The sequence below is a fragment of the Chaetura pelagica genome, unplaced genomic scaffold (genome assembly GCF_000747805.2).
Source record: "Chaetura pelagica isolate M959 unplaced genomic scaffold, ChaPel_1.0 scaffold12, whole genome shotgun sequence".
NCBI classification, from domain to species: Eukaryota; Metazoa; Chordata; class Aves; order Apodiformes; family Apodidae; genus Chaetura; species Chaetura pelagica.
The window spans coordinates 5466377-5490491 of NW_009952801.1; the positions used below are offsets into that span (position 1 = coordinate 5466377).

General features: G+C 36.1%; 1 protein-coding gene across 1 annotated transcript in view; it reads right to left on the bottom strand.

Moving 5' to 3' along the window:
• ISPD (isoprenoid synthase domain containing) overlaps window positions 1-24115 on the bottom strand; it is a 101464-nt gene that overhangs the window by 72963 nt on the left and 4386 nt on the right. The window contains exon 2 of the mRNA XM_009994939.1: window positions 12657-12806. Coding sequence (XP_009993241.1) covers window positions 12657-12806 — 150 coding nt within the window. The remainder of the gene's footprint in view (window positions 1-12656; window positions 12807-24115) is intronic.

Below are 24115 nucleotides of genomic sequence, written 5' to 3' on the forward strand. Positions count from 1 at the left end.
GCACAAAGTTTAAAAGCTTCCATATTCCTCTAAGAAATTTCATTAATAAATTCAGCATTTTCAAGGAGTGCCTATAATAAAAAGCTGTACAATATCTATGACGAAAAATCTTACTGACCCAGGCATGCAAATACTCTCATCCTAAGTCTTCTCTATTTCTTTATTGTAATGTAAATTGGCTCTAGATGTATAATCTGTTTAAAACTCTTATATTTCTACAGTACCTTTTTTACTAAAAGGCTTTTTAACATTAAGTTTGATGGAGTACAGTTAACTAACTTGACATGCATACATAGCTTTGTGAAACAATAGACATAGTTTAAGTTTCAGACCACAGATTGGAAATGGTGGAAACAGCTGGAAGTACTGGCACAAAACATATCCACAAAAGAAAGAAAACATATTAGTTTAGCTCTTTAAATGACAGAGAAGGAAATATGTTATTTAAAAATGCTTTTGAGCTCTTGAATATTCAAAGCATTCTAATAGGTAGTTCTGGGGACAGAAGTACCAGACGACATTCATCATCAGGAACATTTTACTAAGCTAAAAAAGAAGCAGACGCAAGCTTTTGCTGAACCTGACTCGGTCTATTTTTATCATCTTCAATAAAGATTTTTTTGCTATGTTCATTACCATGGGAAAAAAAAAAAAATGCTGAATGCAACAGTGTATTTGCAGCAAGCACTCATCCTACAGCAATACACCACAGATAAGTGAGAAATAAGAGAAGCAACAAAAAGGAGGAAACACACGAACAAGGGAACAATTATATTAATGTGCATTCAGATAAGCTTATCTCTAAAACAATTCCTACTGTAGTGAATTATTAAACCTGCTGTGACATATATCCAGATGCAGTAGAGCCTCACAGTGAAGAGAATAAAGATAGAGCAATTTACTCTTTTACAGAATTAAGCAAGTTGGTTTTTCTACAGATCTGTATCTATACCCCATCATCTCCCATTGCAGCAACTGCAAGTGCCCTCTCTACACATGCCATGATTTCCCTGCACTCTTCTGCCACATTTCCTGAGCACTTCCTGACTGCCCACTAAAATATTTTAGTACTCAAGGTGCTTCTAAGATCACTAAATTCAATAACTCCATACACTCAAGAACTTAATAACTCGTTGGTTCCGAGATCCCATGTGCTAAAATGTGTGCAACCTAGAAAAACAGAAGATAACAGCTAAGTCTGTATTTCAGCCATGGAGTGGAAGGACTAAGAGCACAAAGCTTCAGAGGCTCAAGCCTCCTCCTGGTGATGATAGTAATTAAGGTTTCCCTCCTCCTTACACTCGATTTTTTTAAAACTATGTAGGGACTTTAGCTCACAGAACTCTCTACATCTCTGTCAATTTTGATTGAAATAATGATTTTAAGGGTCTTTTCCAATCCAAACGATTGTATGACTCTATGAAATGGAATAAAATGTGCAATTAAAACTTTAAAATATTATTAGAAATGAAAGCACAGACTCAGCAAGATTCAGAAAGACAAACAGATGCAGAGAACAAATACTTACAATCAAAGTTTGCACTTCTGAGCATAAATTAAACAAAATCGTGTTAGATGCAGGAACTACATTTTTATGTGGATATTTCTGTTTTAGACAGGGTCCTTGAAGTTTCTCCTGAGCAACAAATCACACAGGAATCTGATAATGACAGAATCTAGGACAAATGAGCTGGATTGAAAAACCCTTGTTTTCGTGTCCCATTCTTTCAAAACTGCTAAGAAAAAGTGTCATTCACTTTGATTTACATTTAACAAGGAATCACTACAACAAAAACAATTAATTATGGTAACTATACAATTATAAGAGATATTAATTTTATTGACTGTCATTTTCTAGCCCTCACCTCAAAATGAAATAGAAGCTGAAATACAATCACAAAACTAGGTCCTAGCCCCAGAATCCTTAAGTGTGACTCTGGATAGAAGAAATAAAGATTAAGTTTTTTAATTCTTTTGAGGAAGTATAAGAGCTGTCTTTTCTGTTCTTAAACCCATGCTTTAGGACACTTGCAGATAACCTACAGAATTATTATGACAGTGTTTGCATCATTGCCTCAAGTTGTGCCAGGGGAGGTTTAGAGGGTTATTAGGGAAAAAACGTTTGCCAAAAGGCTTATAAAGCATTGGAACAGGTTGCCCAGGGAAGGAGCTGAGTTGCCATCCCTGGAGGTATTTAAAGTACGCGTATATGCGCTGCTTAGGGACATGGTTTAGTGGTGGATGTGGCAATGTGAGGTTAACAGTTGGACATAATGATCTTAAAGGTCTTTCCAACCTAAACGATTCTATTACCAAAGACTACTCTTTAAGTCTTAAATCTTTTTTCTGGCTGCTGCTGCCTCTGTCTCTGCAAAAGGAGACATCCAAAAAAAGCAATCATCCTGTAAAGGAAGTACGTGTACTTGACTTTACACCAAACTCATTAAAATACTAATACCATCATTCTGAAAAAAAAAGGGGGGCGGGGGGAAGGAAAAAAAAGCAGGATACTGGTAAGCACAAACAAGAAATGTCAAGGGCTGTGTCTACATTACCAACTTAATGTGCAGGAGAGATTCTTTCTGATGTAACTCTTCCCTGCATCCCTGCTCAGAATTATACAAATTGCACTTGATTGTGCTGCTGGAGAGCTCAAAATCACTTCCCTTGTGGTGGAATCAAGGTGAAAGTCATGCAAGGACACCTGCTAAGGCATGTGTCATCATTTGCAGCGTGGACATAAGGTGCCCTAGCAGCCAGGACTCGGCACATGTTGTGTCCATATGACTGGCAACTGGGATGAGCATCACTGCTAGAAAAGTCCAAGTTTACACATACATCCTGAAACAGAACAACAAATAAATGAAAAATAAAAAAAATCAAACCTCAGACTTTTCCTCAGTCTCTCTCCTTGTGTCACACAAATAGATATACCCCTAATGTAACTCCAACAAAGTACACAAAAAAAAAACTAGCACAATGAAAATGAGAATACAAACTAGGTGAGAAAAAACAATGGTACTGGTATGATGATGAAATCCTGGAGGAACTAAGAGCTACTTATTAATCATATTGATTTCACAAAACAGATCCTGACTAATCATGAGATAATAATGATTTTTCTGATATCAGAAAAGAACAGAGGAGTCTTTTTGAGCATGAATCTGAACAAGAAATTTCAAACCTCATATACAGTTCCAGCTTTTGAAAAAGTCGCATTTTACTTACAAAGTCAAGAAGAAAAAAGGAAATTTTAATATTCTGTGTGACAACAGTAGTAGTCAAAATGCTGTAAGGACTCATTATTTATACTTTTAAAATTGCCTTGTAAATTGGAAAAATACTTGGAAGTGTTACGGGGACAAAGACAAAAATCTCATCTCAATGTACAAAACTACAGATTATTTAGGTTATTATAAACAAATGTAAAGAAGTGACTATTCCCATTCTCCCAGTAGATACTTCTAAATAAATCAAGTTCTACAATTAAGTAACCAACAGATAATTTACTCATGCTTAGAAGCAGAGGTGAGGAAAATTCAGGTCAAGTTAAAAACCATGTTTTAGTTTTTTGGGTTTTTTTAAATATAAGATTATTCACTCTTTGAACAATTTACTTAAGAGAATAATCTACTGAAATTATACAAGATCATAAATGGTCCTTTACCTTGCCTTTAGATGCACTAAACTGTCAGTAGTTAAGAGATAAAAGCTCTAGTATCACCACCTTTTTTCTTATTTGCTCTCCCCAAACAAGCAGCAGATGACAATTTAGATGGGTGGTCTCCCATGCATGCTGAATACAGTGATTCTTGCTCACTATTTAGCATTTTTCGAGTCTGTGCCAAACAGGTGATTCTTGTGGATACAGTACACTTACCAGAGTAACTTCAGTAACATTTACAACAATAATCTCATAATCCAGTTTAGTTTTCAACTCGAATAACTGCAGTGTGTGTCTCTAACATACACCCTCCAAATTACATCTGAAGACAAAATGCCTTTTCACTGTTAGAAAGATGCCAGAGTTCACCCAGGGTGTGGCAGCTTTGCACCACTGTGCCAAACAGTCCAAGAGCTAATATGTGAACTTGTGAAGTGTTTTGAGATCCTACAGGATGAGGAGTGCCATAAAATGGAAGTAATTATCCCATTAGAAAAAAAACTTTTAAATTTTTTTCTTATGCAAGGCATTAGAATTTCTCCAAACATTCTTGTGGCAGAAATTAATTAGGGCAAGGTGGCGATTCATACAATATCCTGGCTCTACCATTGTGCCAAAGAACTAATCAAGTACAGAGATATCTAAACTAGCATAGTTTTCTCAATAGACCACCAATCTAGCTTCAGGTTTTTAATAAATCAAAGCATTATTGACAAAATAAATTTAGTGTATTCGTTCTGAAAAGAATTCTTTAGAATTTGGTACATTTTAAGGACAGTGAAGCGGAATTATTTTTATTTTTTCCCTCTAAATCACAAGACAAAGCTGCTAGGGTAAAAGGAAGCCAGATGAAGTAACTGTAAAATATCTCTGGAAAACATATCTGAACTATAACCTGTAAACTGCACAAATTAGGATATTCATTTAGGACTTTGACAACCCTGTTTTTAAGCAAAAGTCTTGTGTGCATCAGCCAGAATATCAACAAAGAAAGGCAAACAAAAATCCTCCACAAAAGTCCATTATTAAAAAATTAGCTCCACTGCAATTTTGCATCAAAACAAAAAAATACCAATTTTCAGTAGAAATTAAATGGAACAGAACTCAAGTTCCAAAGAAACCACTTTTTAAATGGGAGTAAAATCGGAGAAAAAATCCAAGGCAAAATGGACCACAACAATGGAAGGGCACTGTTAATAAATAAAAACTTCTCATGTAAGGAGAAATGAGATACTAGGTTTTCTTTCAACATTAAAAAGCTGCACAGACTTCCTTGTCAAACAATCATATCTAGAAACCTACTGACCCATGACCAAATCAGCAGAAAGGCTTCCTTTGTTAGGTTATTTCATATGCTCAGATTGCATATTGAAAAACTCAAGATACTTCCCATCTTGATGCTATTATACAGCTAATTAAAATCTATATTACTACACCATCAAAGGAACTAAAGTAGGAACTTCAACAAACTGAAATAATCCATGCTACTTCACTATCCAGCCAAGTACTTGGCCCAACTAAGTGGGTAGTTACACTAAAGCTACATAGAAAGGAGAGCATTGGCTTGTAGCACTGTCCTCATACATATACCTGCCTGGATGCAGTCCTATGCAATGTGCTTCGGGCAATCCTGCTCTGGCGAGGGAGTTGGACTAGATGATCTCTAGAGGTCCCTTTCAACTCTGACAATTCAGTGATTCTGTGATATATACCTGGTGAATGGTTTAAAAAAAGTTGAGGTTCCTTGAAGATTTAGATATCTTTAGTTTTAGTGGGTTTTTTCAGAATTCTAGCATTAGACTTAAACATCCAAATTCTGCCTCACTTATATTTTCACCCTTCAGTCCTTTTTCTGAATCTGACTTTTCCCAAAGTTCCCAAGGTTTTAGTTAATAATTTGTCCACTACTGTTCACGTAATCACCTGTTGCTCCTGGCAATGTTAACTTGACAGACGCTGATTTCTTTACCAAAGAATGAACCCACACAGGAAAATCCCCAAATCAGTCTAGACACTCTGCCTCGAAGGACTTGCCCAACCTATGCCAAAATATTACTGAACAGCTACAGCTGACTCCACTTCCCCGCTACAGAGGATACAAAAGTGCTTCACACATTTGAAGAAGTATCCCAGTAATGCTGTACCCTTTCAAAAAGAACTTTAGAAGTTTACAAAATCCACATGGAATACACTCCCTACTATTTACATACAAAAAAGACAATACTTTGAACAAATTCTTCTACAATGGGCCTAACAATAGCCAACTTCCTTTCTTACCCTGGCAAAATCTTCCTTCAACATTCTCAGGGGTCTCTTAGACAAGAACAGTTTTGGGATTTCCTTTTCTTCTACTGAGGACTGGGTCGGACAGTTTGCAGAAAATCTCTTCTTCCCATCTCAGGACATCTTGTAATCATTTTTAGGGGAGGGAGAATAGAAGAACATCTGCCTCCCAGAATTTAACAAAGTATTTGCATGATTCTCCCTGACACTATTCTTTTGTATCTTGTCATGACTATGCTTATATATAGCAGCTCTATCCTATGTAGGCAGATGCTGTAACCTCCCATAACTAAATGTTATAGCTTATTATCCAAAAAGTGGGTAATGTTGACTATGAACAGATGTATTAATTCAATGTAGCACCAAAAAGAACTAATCTCTACTTGCTTCTAAACAAATTAGATAGAATCCCTACAGTCAGTCTGTTCTGTGTGGGTATCTCTAAGGAGGTTATAGACATGTATGAGAAACATCTACAAACATGTTGAAGCTCATACTCTTTGAATATTCCTGCTCCCTTTCCCTACTGTTTTGTGTTTTTTTTTAATTCAGATTTATTGCTCTGATTAGCTATATATAAACTTCCATAATCTACAAAACACCTGCTATCAATAGGTGATTAACTAGATATGCAAACACCCCCCAAAAACAGTATAGGGCCTAATTAATTTCTGCCACAATTTTGTGGTAAATTTTCCCAGGTACAGAAAAACTTGAGGATATCTGTAAAATGTCACATAAAAGACTATGTGGGGAAAAAAATGTGTATAAATTTTATTTTTTAATTAAGAATGTTATGAACCTATCATTTAATCTTTAAATAGTGGTAAGACTTTGCCATGTCCTGCACATGTGAATGATTCCTGCAGAATAGCCTTCTAACCTGCTCCACCCTTTCTTCAGCTGTGTCCAGCCTTCCCTCTTACAAGGTCCTTGGCTTCACCACACTGGTCACACCAACAATTCCATTGTATCCCCATATCACTTCCCTAGCATTTTTGTTTATACTCCTGACATAGAAGCTAGTCAGGGTTTCCTATAGAGCACTCCCCTTTTGTTTCCATTTTCAGTTCTCTACCAGATCAGGATAGGCAAAACTTTCTAACTGTTCCTGCTACCTTCCCTACTTTGGCAGATACATTTCAAACACACAATGTTTTGTTAAGTTTGGGTATTTCAGCCTTTGTGGTGACATGACAAGATGCTTTGTGTTAAAGAAAAGACATCTCCTAGATCTCTGTGTATTTCACAACATGTCAGAAACAGGTATTAATCAGTCTCAGCCTACTTTAATTAAAGGAAAAAGGTAGTCTACCTGACTTCCTGATACTCTAATTCCTTAAAAGATACTGCTCCAGGGGAACACTTCTATTAAGTGAAGTCTTCCTCCCACCCTCCTCCTCCCAGGTTTACAGGATCATACTTCACAATTGCTCCTATTTAATTTTAAAAGCTGAACAGAAATATGAAACTACCTTATGCAAAAATTAACAAGTCTGGTCTAAGAAATTTATCCTTTATTTGCTGTCTTTGGACAGGGTGGATTTTCAATTAACAGTTAAACTTTTCCGATTTCTCTTAGGGTTGATAAGAATAGAAAATAAGCATGCGTTTTTAAAATATTAGGAATTTCATTCTAATTAACCTACTAACAGTAAAAAAAAACAACACACACACAAACAAAACCGACACAAACTGGCTGGTTTTGTCCCAGGTATGTTAGAATTGAAGTAAATAACTGAATCTGCAATTTTACAACTTTTCCACAAGTTTCACTAGTTATTAGAAATTTGCAGGTTTTATTTTGTTTAAAGCTTAACTCATCCACTACTATTATACACTCAAGGTTAGTGGTATGGCTCATTACACTGTGCAAAAAAACCAAGAACTCAGAAATCAGGACATACCAGAACTAAGAGAACTGATACAACATTAAGTTCATCTGCTTAACACCTTTATGTGGTGTTGTACCCAACCTCCTAAGGAAAACCACTGGCTAAGGTGGTCTCCTGCCTGTGAAATACCACTCACATAATAAATAGTTCTTTCTGCCCCTGCAGTTGTTTGCATTTGTCACTTGTCTGCCTGGTGTCAAGCATGTATCCATCACACAAATAAAAGCTGTAACAACTTTTATAAATTTAAAAAAACAGAAGGGCATGAAATCAGAGCTTTACTTCATAAGAATATAAGTTGAGGTGGCATATATAAGATGAGTGACACAGTAACACTCAAGCTTATGTAAGGAGGCACATGTAATTCATCCTTTTCCCACATCAGGACCATCCTAATGCCAAATCTTAAAGTCCTACTACAAAGTGGTAGGAACACTTCATTGAAATGGAAGTAAAAAGCTGTTTACCCATGCTTCATATAACCAACAGAACACAGAGACTTGCAACAGAAAGCATTAAGCAGCACTACATACAGCGGTAGGTGCCTGTATCTGCCAAAATCCTGTATGTCTATTAATTTATTACAATTAGGTGCTCTATCTAATGACACATAAGCCAAAAAAGTGAGGCCTTTTAAGATCAAGACATCATTTTAGCTCCACTAGTTGTTGTGGACTCTGAACAGTTACTTAGTTTCAATATTCACTGTAAATGTTTCCAGTCTTGTTCATGTCATGGCCAATACAAGGGCCCTGAGGTAGCCTGAGTTAAAAGTATATGTTTAATAATGTAACAGAAACTTTATAAATACATTAAAATCACTATCACTGTTCTGGAGTGGAAGAAGTAGCTGTTTCCCTGAATAGTGGTCTTCTGATCCTGCTGCGTTGCACCAACTACTTTTGGAGGTGGAAGAACACTGAAAACTCTTGCCTTCCCTGTTACAACTCCACTTACCACAGGAAGGCAGACACAAAGAACTCACAATTCTTATTTCACCTAGAAACACACAATGGTTCTCAAACTGCTTGCATTTCCCCAAGTAAAAATATAGGACACCTGAAAGTCTTTTTTTTTTTTCCCTCTGGTACACAGGCTCATAAAAAATTGCTTCCACCAATAACTGATGTTAAAATTGATGCTAAGTGGAAAAGTGTGAGACTATTCTTGTTTAATTATGGTTAAAAAATGTATTCAAAATTAACCATCAGAAAACCTTGCAGTATAGAGTACCTCACGACATTTTTTTGCATTGCTCTTCCATTTCAGCTTTCTTTACTTCTCTGGGTAATAAAAATACCAAACAAACCCACCCTATTTCACAGACAGAATCTTACAATAGCAGGGTAGAAGTATGAAATAATTTCCCCATCAGAACTAAGAAGCATTATGGAATTTTGAAAGGAGGGCTGTCCCAAAGAACAGAAAATTTCACATCAGTACACATTGCAAAAGGAGATGTGACTAGTGGTAACAAGAAACCCTTTTGAAAACAATATAATGCATACCTTCTTGCAGAACCCAATTCTCTCACACAATACAAGCAAAAATTAGAAACACAACAGAAATTTTTTCATAGCATACATCGGAGGTAATGGATGGAATACTTCACTCTGTTTCTGGGTCAATGACCAAACAGACTCTAATTTGATGTCACTTCCAGTCCTATGATTTCTCTTGTTTTGATGAAGTGTTTGTAAGAAGGAAAACTCAAAAAGACCAGGAAAAAAAAAAAAAAAATCACATTTAAAAAATGCAAGTACTGGTTTTGAACCTTTGAAAAGCCCTGTTTACAGAGGGCTTAAACATCAGGTATACAAGTGAAGAGTGTTTTAATGAGTTCTCAAAGTTATTAAAGACAATTGCAATTTTTGAGCAACAAAATCTAAAAGGTTTGAACAGCTCTATAAAGCTGAGAAGCTAATAGTTAGGATGTCAGAAATCCTGACATCACCACAGTTAAATCAGAAAGCTACATATATCTGAACAAAAGATCTGTTTGGAATGTGTGTGTCCTAGGCACCAGAGAAAACGTAAGAGTAAAGACTAAATTGAGATCCAGCACACAAAAATGAGATGCATCATAATGAAATGCATGCATGCAACTTGGCTGAATGCCCTTAAAATCTATCCTGGATTTTTGACACTAAATGTAGAGGGAATTCAGCGTACCATACACATTTTAAGATATTGGCATTTGTTGTATCTTCGACTAATTTTATGTACAAAGCATGTATTTTCCCCAACTCATTACTATGACTTTTTAGAAAAGTAAGAAACAGATGAAGTTTAAGGTAACTGCTTTAATTTGTTAGAGATGACACAAAAGTATTCTCACATATTTTAATAGTGTTAATTGCTTATTCCTTTCTAGTTCTAACCACATTGGAAACAGCAATAAAAGGAGAAGGAGAACTAGTCTGCTCTGCTCCGATTGGTACCAGACAAGAAGAACAAAAAAGACTGCAGATTGCAAACCTGCAAGGGTCACAAAATTGACCTTTGAATGTTGTAACTTCATGTTCAAGGCACGCAGAAATCTTACATTTATGAAAAAGAATGCTTCTGTAAGTAAACTGTCTAAATCTACCTACTCACATCAGACGATGCATTTAAATAGAGACAGAGTTTAAAAGCAGTATTTCACATAATCCACATTGTAACTAAAAAGACTATGTTATTTGATGCAATAATTGAAATGGAAAGTTTCTTCCTAAGGAATGCATGTTTGAGCATTGGTTTTCCCCCCACTGTTGCTACATAAAGGTCACAACTGTATAAAATGCACAGGAGTGAGATCATGATCCCATGCTGAGTCAGCCAAAATTAATTCCATTCCAAGCTTCGTGAATGACTTGCAACATAAGTTAACAAAATTATTTTATCTTTTTTGGTTAATCTGTACAATGATACCTACTTCACCAGGTTGTTGTGGGAACTAATGACAGCTATGTTCATATTTAGGAAGCATCATAAGGTGCAACCATTCCTACAAAAATCTGTCCTACAGTAGCTTAAGTCTTTCAGGACAACAATTATCTATCTTTTTTTATTTGTTTGTACAGTTCCCAGAACAATAGGGTCTTAATCCTTGACTTGGACAGCTAGGCACCATTGAAACATAAATAATTAGCAAACAATATGAGTTGAGAGGTTTAGCGAAGTGTTATCCTTCCCAGAGCTCAAAGGCAGAGAGCATTCAAATGACCAGAATGCAGCCAATGCAAAGGGAACTGGGGACAAGGAACCATAGCCTTGAATGCTTGCTAACAACTTTGGTGGGTTGTTCTTGAAAGAGCAAGGATACACACAAAAAGAGTGATGGAATGCATATGTGAGAACACTACTCAGAGGAGTACAGGGACTGCAAATATAGTTGTCTGTTGAGGAAGACATTTAGGTCAAAAGCTTTTTATGCATTTGCCAGCTTTAGTGTATCTGCAAACTAAGTGCAAACACAGTAGAAAAACACAGGGGGTTGTTTTTGGAGTATGTGTGAGAAACAACATATAAGCATGCAATTTGCAAAAAAGAGATACAGATGAACAAGAAATAAACAATTATATAACCAACAGTACCTACTGTCTCGAGATGTGTCCCATCTCATATATGCTGCCTTTATCATGAGTATGCCCACTACATTCAAGCTCAGAAGTATCAGCTTGTGTGTTATCACATATACAAAGAACATCCCCCTGCTTCCCATAAGAAGTAAAAAGGTTGGAGATAGTCCAACAAATAATTTTAGTAGCTGTTTATCTTGAGCAGTCCTTCATCTTCAGCATCTAGGAATACCTTCAAGTATCAAGCATAAGGGGTATGACATGGAATTTGTACCAACATTTTAAAGTAAAACAATTACTGAACAATTAAGCAACTGTTTCTTCTTCATTGCCTGTCCACTCATTTGTTCTGTTGTTGGTGACTTCTAAGTTATGTACTTTCTGAAGGTGGGAATCAGTCATTTGGGCTTGTTTACACTAGAAATGAAAGACTCATGGGAAGCATGACTGTAAGCATTAGTGGAGTGAAAAATAATTCCTTCCAAGTGATAAATGAAGAAATACTCTGCTTCTACTCAGTTTGGAAGATACCTGGAGGACAGGCAATTTCCACAAGCTGATGAATGAAAAGGAAGTAAAATGCCAAGATGAAAAACTGGAATGTTTCCAGTAAACTGTGAATACAGGGTGGAGCAAACAAAAGCAGTTTTCAAGAGGAATAAAGGCAAAAGAGTCAGAGTTTAATACACTGCCTGCAATTTTAATTTTCTGAAATAAAGGTGCTGTTAAGGCAATAAATTAGGAAAAAAACTGAAAAATAGAACAGAGACTTATGTAAATATTATTTTCAGCCACTAACCAAAGTACACAGAATACACATGCAATATGAAACAAATTCAAAATTTATTTACCTAATTGTATCAAGTTATAATCCCTATATTTTAAAATAGCCTGTATCACATTATTTTATTATGTCATTGTTATACTGTGCACTGAACATTTTTTTATACTCTTTTTTTTATACTCTCAGTCAACAATACATATTGAATATATACTTAACTTTAAAAACATTGAACCACTCATTTAAGTAATTTATTTAATGCACAGAAAAAAATAAAAAAGCAAATCTGTGCTTCCAATAGTTTAGACCCCTCACCTCCTCTTGTATTTGGCAGTTTGATTAAAAAAATTTAATAGATCAGAATGATGAAATATCTTCATCAGAAGACTACAGAAGAGAAAGAAGCATACAGTTTAACGTTTGGTTTTTTTAGGTGAACAGAAAAGAGTCTTGAAGTCTCTAAGCCTTACCTGTTGATATGCTTCGTAGATTGTATCAAATAAGAACGCCTGAGGCATTTCACTCGCTCTGTACCTGGCACGTTCCAATGAGTGGTCTAAACAGCCATCTGCAGCAGACGCAATCACAGTAGAAACTAGAGGACGAATTGCTCCTGCTGCCTGTGGAACAAAACAGAGATAGGCCTAAACTTTATTAATACTCATGCACATCAGATAGAGGCAGTCAAAAAAAGAGCTTTAAAATGAATTTTCTACTGATTTATCTTTTAAATATGTCACAAAGCGTAAGTCATACTACTTAGTCTGTATGAGACATGTAACATGAATATAGCAATGAAAGACCATGTAAGTAAATACAGAGGGCCAATTTACAAAAAAAAGTCTTAAGTCCTTCTTAAACATCTACTGCAAATACATAGGACAGATCTGAGCTGTTCATTTTTCAGATCTTCTTCTACATACATATTAGATGGTTTCTGTAAGAACAGTCCTAGGCCTATTCAGATATCAAAAAGCAGAAAACACATGAGAGGTCTTGACAAACCACACCACCTATTGCTTTCAAAGATTTCGATTTGGCTAAGCTGTCCAGAAATAAGCAATGAGAAAAGTTTCAGAAAACTAAGCTTGTTCCTCTGAATTGAATTCACCCAGTGAAATAATGAGCAACTTCACGTACCACTGAAATCACTGGGAGCACAGTAAATACATCAGAAAGCTTTCAATATCCAGCAGCACTGTGCCCCAGAACAGATAATTAAATGTTTATATTTCAGTTTTGGTGAAACCACAGAAAAATTGTATCTCAAGGGGTCATCCAGTCCATGTCTCTGCCTTAGGCAGGATCAATTTACTTACGTCATAGAAAAGACAAACAGAAAAAACTAAATACCACCATAATTTTAGTTATCAATGTATTAAATAAGGAGTAAATTTAACAGATGTAACTTTGAGTAAAAGCTGTGCACAATCAAAGTAGAGAGACTAAATTACCAGCAACTCTATTTCCTGTGCTACCAGGACATAGATTATCACCTCTGTATCCCACCTGCTGGGCATTTGGACTATGTTATTTCACTCTGCCATCATATTTATCTGGTTTCACACACATACAAAAAAATTATAAAATTAGAAGGTCATGGGAAAAGAGACAGAGCAGCATGCTAGCCACAGCTTTTCTGTAATTAGTTAAGTCTATTTTTTTTTTTCTGAAACCATTACCATTCCAGAAAACCAGTTAGCAAAAGAGGATTTCTTAGGCTGATCCAGTATTTTATTACAGTTTTTAACAATCATGTCATGTCACATTTTAAGCATAAAACAAGCCAAGAGAATACAATGTGACTTGCATAACCAAGTCTCACAAGTGAAACACGCACTCTGAGGAACAAAAAACCAAGCTGCAGTTCTAAATAAAATTGAAATACTCAAAATTGTATTCTTAAAAGAGCTCTGAAACACATTGTTTTCTTGACATCTGGTTTATTGCACAATAAAAATTCATGAATGTCCGTATCTGTATCTTTGTGACAACACTGAACCACATCTCCTGCTCTGCTAAGGCCTAGCTCTTCCAAAAGTTGCAAGATCTGATTTCTAATAAATCCAAACAGATCACTTTTAGACTGTCCAGTTTAATTTTACAAGTAATTGAAAGTTTCATGGCACCTAAAATTAAACAAATGGCATTTTTCAAATAACTACATTATTGCTTTACATTATCCCAGCACAAAGCCCAGTGTGGCAGGCTGAATTTCTCACTTGCTGTCCCTCCGTTTCAATGAGAAATCACAAGTTGGGCACAGTAAGATGTCTTCTGCAGCAAGTCCACTCAAACGATACCTGTCACGGACTGAAAACATCGAGTTTAATACAAAGAATAAGATTTACGGCTGGCTTCTGATCACAGAGAATTCTAACTATGTATTTAGTAGTGGGATAAGTAGCAGTAATTTTATTTTAAAAAACCCAAACAAACAAAAAAAAACCCAAATCTAAACAGCTTTACTAAAAAAAGGGGTGGGGGGCAATTCAAGTCCATGACTGCTTTATGCTCTAAAAGCAGCATGCAGAGCTCTAGTCCTCAGTAAAGCTAGGAAGTTTCTACTGCACAGAAAACCATATAATGAGCAGCTGGGATCCAAAAGCCATGAATCAATGAGCTAGAACATATTTGCTAAGATGCAGAACTGAGTTGAAACCTCAAAATCCTAAGACAAGATACAGAAACTCATTGGTGGTTGTGCTCAGTACTGGCTCACCTTTCTGCAAGACTTTTTTCTGTCTCAGCAATCATGCCCAGGCTCCCTCAATCAGATGATGTGATCCAATACAGGGCTGAGTTTACCTCCTCAGTGACACAAGAACTATGCTAGTTCCTAAGGTCACTTTCAGACTGGGTGAAAAAAGGGATGAAGCAAAGGAAAATACTGGCCTGTGTATGCCCTGCATTGTTTTCATACGGGACAAGTGAGCCAAGCTCCTAACACAGGAAACTGCAACTGCAGTACTTCTGGTGACATTCTCTAGCTGGCATATTCTGACACAGCTGCCAAGCCCAAGCTGGCTTAGACCTCACTGCACATGCTTCTGCTTCCAGAATTGGCTCACTGCTATCTTAATTCATGGTGTAAACATAATATTTGGCATGTGGAAACAGAAGAATTGGGCTTTTTAAATTGAATTTTGTTCTCATTTCTAGGCCAAAGAGTGGCACAGTTTAAGATGTATGGCGTGCTCTGCAGTGTTTTCTTCTGGTTAGTTCAAGTGTCCTCCCCACTCAGTACAAAGCCTTTTCGAATCCCACTTATAGCAGTCTTACAATCAACTGAACAGGCTATTTACATACTTAAGATAGGGCTATAGACTACATTTTTAGTTCAGAAACTTCAACATCAGAGCCGAGTAGGGCAAATAATACAATAAGGTAGTACTGTATCAAAAGAGGCTTTGAGCCTGATGACCATGGAGTGTAAAATACAACCATCCATATAGTCTATATTTATTCAGTTATAACACCAAATATTTTATTCTTTGCAAGGATTTCCATGTTGTTTTTCTGATTATAAATCCATAACAAAGAACTTAACTTCCATATTGAGTCTCAGGTATTTGAATTTTATTTGGTCTAATTTGAGATGCTTTGACTTGCTATTTATGTCACGAAAATACAGGTATTTGGCCCTGCTCTCAGGCAAGAGGTTCTGACATGAATTTTAAGAAGCAATAAAACCAAGAAAATCTGTCCTCATTTAAAATTGTAAACACTTGTTAATGTCACTATAGTTTTACAGATGTTTTCTACACTTTGAATTAACCTCCCAAAAAAAACAAACTCTGGGAGTCTAGGTCTCTTATTAACACTCCCCTACCCAGAGTACTCACCTTCCAACTAATAATAATTTTGACCCATATTTCAAGTAGATTTCCTTTCAAAATCATCCACAAAATGCATCTCACACTCTTCCTGAATCTCAAGTGGATAGCTGACAGATAGTTAAACTGAATTTCTTTAAAACTCCACTTCATAATCTTCAAGCCACTCCACTTCAAAGACAGTCAAGCACTAGTTTTGGTGAACCTGGCATGTCCAGGAAATGCATATGCTTCTTTCCCCGATTTTTGCATATTTTGTTAATTAAATTAGTTGAAGTATCAAAAAAATCTGTGGGCAAGCTCTTAAAATATTATTTTATAGCATAACAGACATGTGAACAAAAACTGCTAATCATCAGTTCTCTTTGGCAGACAAATTATGGGGGAAAAAAACTTCCCTTTAATCTATAATTTCCTTGAAAAAATCCTAAAACATCCTTAGAACACAGAATTGCATCAACGTCAGTTGTAATGACAGACTGGTATCTCTCAGAAGCAAGCTCATCCATCCACCTGCTGAAAACTGAACCAGCCTCTACATACTTTTAGAAACAACAGGTGTATTTTATAATCCATTTTAAACAGCACTCATCAAAAATATTTACGAACAGGTTCTCAGCCTTGTGTTCAGTTTATGCATGACTGCCTAGAGGACAGCATACATTCAAGATTTGAAGACTCGATGGTGCCTGAAAAAAATGTGCATCATCAGGACACTATAATAAGGTATCCTAAGTATTTTCAATAGATTCAATGCATATCTATCCACCTTTCCACTAAACAATTAACACTGAATTATTCCCATTTAATTCCCATTTAATCACACATTTATTCTGGCAAGAAATTATTTAGGTGTATTAATTCCGTGAATGCATAACTGGGGCTGTTTTTGAGATCAGACACCACCACCAGCTCAAGGAGAGTAAAGTCCAAGCAGTACTGATGACATCTCATACTACAAAATGAAGTCTGAATGTTTAGGCCACAGAAGCCTACACACAACACAGCAACCTAGCTGACACAATTCAGTATAGCCTACTTTTCTGCATATTTGTAGAACATGAAAATCCTTATTTTATTTAAAAAACACAGTACCCATTAAAATTTTGAAAAGGATTGCTCAGGGGAGATGGAGCCTTTATCACAAGCAAGAAACTACCCAGGTTACAAATACCCCCAACTAACAGTGTGTTACTTAGCTGAGACCAATACATCAAATCTAGAAGGCAACCTACCAAAAACAAGTTACCATGCAGCCAGAAGCTCCAAATGAGCATGGAAACCAACTCACACACATCACTGATCTGGCCATTTTTCTAGCCAGAGTTGAAAAGGAACAATGCTAAATAGCTGCAAACCTCAACAAGTTGAATGATACGGACTAGGAAGAGAAAAAAACTGCAGTGGCACAATATCACTACAAAAAAATACCACAACTACAATTCCTTTTGTTTTATAACAGTGTGGTAACAAGCTCAGACAACCACAGATCCCCCAGGCTGGTATACTGAAGAAAAAAAACAAAACTACACTGTATCTTTCGCATTCCCTTATCCCCAGTAGGCTCCAAGTACTAATGCAGACCCACCAAGGTCACTCATGCAGCCAATTTGCAACCCTGAACTTCAAGTGAGTGGTAATCACAGCCTAAGACTTTACAGAGTCTAGTCCTAAACGAGCAGATCCTCACCTCTCTAGCATAGCTTGCTTCTACTTTTTAACTACACCGACACCACTTTGATTTTCCTTCATAGCCTTTATCTCCTCTGAAATTAATTTTCCCTATGCTTTGTCTTCTCAGCTGTCTAGTAGCATTAAGTAAATATAAACTTTGTATTTCTATCATCCTAACTGCATTAGGTGCAATGGTTTAAAATTACTTCACAATAGGCTTGATGTCAACCGCATATAAGCACAGCTCATGAGTGTTATCTTTAATACAACGTCCCTGTTCTCATGTTTTTACATGTTTTTTCTATGTTCATATTCATTTTAATTCTTTGATAAGAATTGTTTTCAACTCTGACAAGCAAAATACTACTGAACCAAGACTCCGGAATTATTTAGTCACCCTGTCTTAGAAAAAACCCCAAACTAGTCTTGTATATATCAACTGGAAACAGAAGTATATTAGAAGTATATTTTCATCTCTTCAATAAGATTACCTCTCTGAAACTGTATCCTGGAGATTGTGGGACTAGTCACACTCAGTAGGAAAAATACTTCCATCTTAGAACATCATTAGTGTAAAATTTGTAAATTTTGGTAAATTTACGAACACCTTTATCTTGCTTTTCCATGAAGAAAAGAATTGCACTGGGACACTGTCCAGCTATATAAGAATAACAATGTTAATTTAGACAAGTTAGGTATCTAAAAGTTTACAAATATGCCCTGAAATGTTTTTTATTAGGTGAAAGATTATTTATATGTTACCAAACACTAACATCTCCTAAGGATTTCAGTCTAAATTAGGTCTGGCCATGAACCAGCAAGAGAAGCTCAGAATAACTATGATTAATTTCTTCTCATTTTATTCCATCAAACTGTTTCCACATGTTACTACAGGGAAAGTATTCTTTACACAGATCAATTCGTTTGCCATGAAGGGCATTCACAGCCTTCTACAGTATGAAAAAATAAACACAGTATCTGTGATACAGGTAGAAACATGCATTTCTATTCAGACATCTACACTTAAACTAATTGTATATATAGTAATCAACATGCTTTAGTCACATTCAGTATCTACCATTTCAATTAGAAGAATCATCTCTACTGAAAGTAGAGATGTTAAGTTTTTCAAACTTAAAAAATAGAATGCTTAAAGCAAAATTCAAAAACTCAATTATAAGATTAAAATATTCCACATATCTAATAAACCAAGTCATGTAACTATGTAAAATAAAGCAATCCGAGAATTTCGACCCACGCACATTCAAGGTATGACATTAGATATCACATTTTTTTCTTATGTTTCTTTTCCTTTTCTGCATTTTCTATCTAGCTGTTGCTTAAGGCTACATTTTACCTTCTCTATATCCAAAACGTATAATCTATGAGAAGTTTTATGACCCTTCTGCAGACATGGAAGACTTGGGGAGTATTTCCTCCTCCAACCTACAGAAATCCTTGCAAAACAATTCTATATGGAAGCAAAAGACTAGGGCACAGAGAAAGTAATGACATAAACTATAAGCTACCGCTCCCATACAGAAGTGCAGCTGACAACTACAATTTGGCTGTATGTGCAAAGTTTTTTCACCTTAGGTACTGACACATGCTCAAGCCCAAACTAGCCAAACTTCCAAACTGAACTGATTCAAGCCTGCACATAGTCCAGAGTTCATAACCTCATTCTGCACCCAGAACCCACCCACTTCTGTACAGCAAGGTAAGGCAGCAGTCTGGCTGCATGGGTTCAACTCTAACCTGTCACTGTTGAAAAATAACTCAGACATTTCAATATGTGTATTTTGTGCAAGATGTACTCTATACATACAAGTTAAAAAATTATAGTCAGAAAGGCACACAATTAGTACCACAGTCAGTTCTGAGCAAGGTCATTCTGGAATTACTAGGCCTTGAAGTAGCAATTAATCAAGATGTTTTGAGGGTGGTTTGTGTACATCACTAACTTGGCAGGCAAGAAGATTCAAGGTCTACTGGACCTAAGGAATGAAGGATGTGATAAAAAGAACTAAAATAGAGGAGAGATTGAACAAGTCTTGAGTAGATGGAGTTACAAAACTTGTGATACTGTGTCCTTTTAGTGAACTTAGCTCATTACAATACTAAAAATTATACCCCCAAGTCAAAAAAGATCCCTGCCCAGGTGAAGCCCCTTCCCCTGCATGATAGCAGAAATAGTGATGTAACTATATTATAACTATACACAAGTAGCTAACCAATCATAGTAGGGAGGAGGGACTTGGAAGCCTACTAACTTTATAGTTTTGTGTACAAATATAATTAAAAAGTCTCATTTGATGTGCTTGATTTGTGAGAAGGCACCACATGTCCAGATTTGTACAAACCTGCAATAAACAAAAATGTCTCCTTCCTAATTGTAGCCTTTTTGTTTATGTTTCAGGAGCTATCTTAAACCAGTAACGTCACCCTCTGCTCCCATAATTCCTGTTCATGTCATGTCCAAAAGACCCCCCAAACCAATCTCTCAGCCACAATCTTCTCTAGCAGGACCATATACAGCATGCAGTCAGCACTACAGGACAATCAGGATGACTCAGTGAAGAACAGCATACCTCAACAGAGGTACTCCCATTACCATGCAGAAACACAAACTGAGAGCAGGGCATGTCTTACTTTCACCCATACTCACACCCAGACTCCATCAAGTAGCACAGACAGTTTGTGTGACAGCACTGTGGTGGGGACAGGATTCCTTCAACCAGCAAACAGGTACAATCAGCAACCCAGGCTGTCTACCTATTAGAGATTAAGGCTGAAGAAAAAAGGTTACCTTTCTGCCAGGTATTTTCCTTTTCTAACAAGAATAATTCTTGAATTACCTTATTTTTAATTTTGTTGGGGAAAGAGACACGTAGGGCATTACAAGCACATGGTCTTTGATTATCATTAGTGAAATACTAGCATTTCTTCTATGTAAGCAGTAGCACCAACCAGTGCAGTTCCAGCTATCTTGACATATTTATACTGGCAGCTTTTAATTGCCCAGGGACAGCACTGGTTGGAATGTTAAACAAGTCTGGTGTATCATGGATATTAAACCTAATCATCAGCCAGACAAAAAGAAGGTTAATTAGAACAGATGTAAGGAGTTTTGAACACTGCGAAGAAAGGCTTGTATGCTAAGCCTTACCTAATTTCCTTAAAGTCTGTTTACCCAGCTGGCTAGGAGCAACAGTCAAACTCACTAAAACTGGGCACATGTTAATCTTAAACCAACACCAGGAAGGAAGAAGTTATAATTGTGTTTATTTCTAGCTGCAAAAGAGGGGATGTTTAATCAGAAATTTAATATACACTTTGATCCAATGTTAATGAGCTGACACCGTGTTGTAGATTGAACTGACTTCAAAGACGAAGGATGCCTTAAACAAATGCAATGTATATTTATTACACTGTTTAAGAAAAATAAAACATTTCTTCTAATGAGGTCACCTTTATCACAACATACTATCTGAGTAACTGGGGATAGTACATTTATAACAAGACATGTCAGAACCCAAATTAGTTAGAGCAAACTAAAGAAGACGACTAGTAATAGAAACTGTTGATCAAAAATTAAGACTGCTCATGTTCTTTTTTACTTTACATCATTTATATTATTTTGTATTCAAAGTATTTACCTCTAAGTGTCAGTAAATATTTTTCTCTGACAATATGCTAAATTCTAAATGTTATTCTATAGAAAAAGCAAGATTTCTCAAAAAGATTCCACTTCAAAAGACAGGACAGTAGGAATACACAACTGAATATACACAAATTATGAGGTGGAGGAAGGAAGCAGAAGTAGTTATATCATAGGTTGCAGTTTGTCAACATACAGCACTGAAACCAAGCTCAAGAACATATTGAAAGTGGAAGAGGAGCAAAACCAAGACCTTGCATATGCACTAAGAAAAGGCAGAGTGGTACAGCAAACAACAATAGTACAACTAATTTAGGTGGACATTTTATTTCATATTTAAATTATTTATTTAAAAAGCAGATTGAAAATAAGTCTTAAGGATATGAATTACTGCTATTAATCAGACAAATTCTTTTTAATACAATAAAGAATTACAGAAATCTGCAGGATTAAACAAACATTTATTTTTAATCAAGTAATAAAAATTAAATAGCATTTATTCTAATGCCTTCCTTACTGGTGCATTCCTTGTGAGGAATTCAAGAAAGGTTGAAGAAATCCACATTTTCTATAAATACAATAGCATTATATATTCAATAAAATACATTTTATCATATTATTAGCCAAGTAAGGCCTCATTAGCTCAGTCAATACATTCAGCTAATTTTCATCACAGTTCAGTAACTGGTAATGTTTATCATGCTCTCATTTATTAAGGTTTTGTTTTCTTGTTGATAAGATTTTTCTTTTAAAGATCTTCAAAGTTTGCATAAAGTCTACCAAAGATCCATATTATGGATATGATCCAGACCACATGTAGCATACCCCACCTAAAGAGCAGCACAAGCTGGTATCATGCTTCAAGCCTTTATTATGATGTATTTAATCTTTTCAGTTGTCAGCAATAATTGTATATTATACACAATTACAATGGATTCTATTAATACGTACAATTCAGTCTAAAAAATTTAAACATTCCAGACCAAATCACGTGGCCAGTATTCTACTGGCATTTTCAATTTTTTAAGAAATATTTTAAAGTATACATATACCTTTAAATTTTTGCATTTGTTCACTGTAAGGTGACAGTAACATGAGCTACCCACACTTTCTTGCTCTAAGTAGTGCTATACTGCAAATCTAGATGGCAAAAATAAAACAAAATATTTGCTATAAAAATTATTGACTCACAAAACAAATCATTTTTGCCTCTAAAATTAACAAGACTATTTATTTTACTTTGCTTAGTCTTATCTTGCATTAACAAGTAACAAAACACTTTGTACAGTCAGCAAGGCATCTTTCCTACTCTAATTACTGATTTACATTGCAAAAAGCTATGGGTGAGAGTGCAGTGTGCCACAAAGGACTTTGAATATTAGAGTAAGTCAGTATAAATAAGAGTTAATGTTTCTATTCAGTGGAGTAGAAACCTTGAAGCTACTGCCATAGCAGTTACAATTACAGTTCAGAAGTTATATTTTACCTCCAGAAAGTCTACAATCATTACAAAATGAACAATATCATAATGTGACAGCTACTGATCCACTGCATATCATTAAACACATGATTTGCATCATATTATGAAGAAAAAAAATCTTGAGGTATTGTAGGAACACTCTTGCACAATTTAATCAACCAAATGCAAAACTGCAATGTTTAATTAATAACTCTTTCTCCCACACAAAATCCTGAGCAACCAAAACCGCAGGTACCATACTTTGTGGTCACGGAGTTCCCTAGAGTAACTCTACATCTGCTTATAAAACATCTTTGCCTTCTCAACTAGATCAGCTGCTTCTGTCGGAACTGCTAATGTCCTCTCCTTGCAGGAAACCTTGCGCCTAAGCTTTTTTTTTTTTCTACAGCCCAATAGATTCAAAATTTCAAGTCACCTCTTTGTATGAGCCTCACTGAAGACCTTCTCTTTTACCAAAGGTTTGGTCTTGTAAAACAAGTAATTTTACCTTACCATGAAAGTTTGGCTCAAATAGTGACTAACACCTGTATGTATGAATTCTTGTGAATTCTCCCCTACATGCTCCAATACTCCTCAAGGCAGTTTCAGTTCTATCTGTACCATAACCCACATACCTACTTGGAAACAGGAGGATAAGAACAGAATCAGTCCAGCAAACTACTACAGCATATGAAAAAGACCAAGTTGGCTTTCAGAATCTTCACCTAAGCTGCAAGGCTGGCATTGTCCTTGCCACACAGATCACAAACTCAGCCAAAATGCAGCTGGGAACATTTCTGTATGAAAACTCAGATTTCTTCTCGGTGTAGTATTTGCTGAAAAAGGGAAAAAACTCAGGAGGTATGAATGCCTCATCCTTAGCCAGAGAGATATGGCTAAAAATTCTTTCTAGATCTTTCTTGCACTGCAGAAGTGGCTAGAATGATCCAAGACCTTTATTCAGCTCCTCACACATGGTGGACAATTATTTTAAGGGACTAGTCTTTACTACTTTGATATGCTGTAGGAAGGAGAAATCCAAGTGACTAAATACACACATCTTTGCTAAAAGCACTGAAGCAGGTTTCTCAGGGAGGCTGTGAATGTCCCCTGCCTGGAAGTGTTCTAGGACAGTCTGGATGGAACTTTGAACAATCTGGTTTTGTAGGAAGCATCTCTGCCCATAGCAGGGGAGTGGAACTAGATGATCTTTAAGCTCCCTTCCAATCAAACCATTCTATGATCTAAATGACTTAAACTGAGACTGGGAAATGATAGAATTGTTTCTCCCCCCACCAG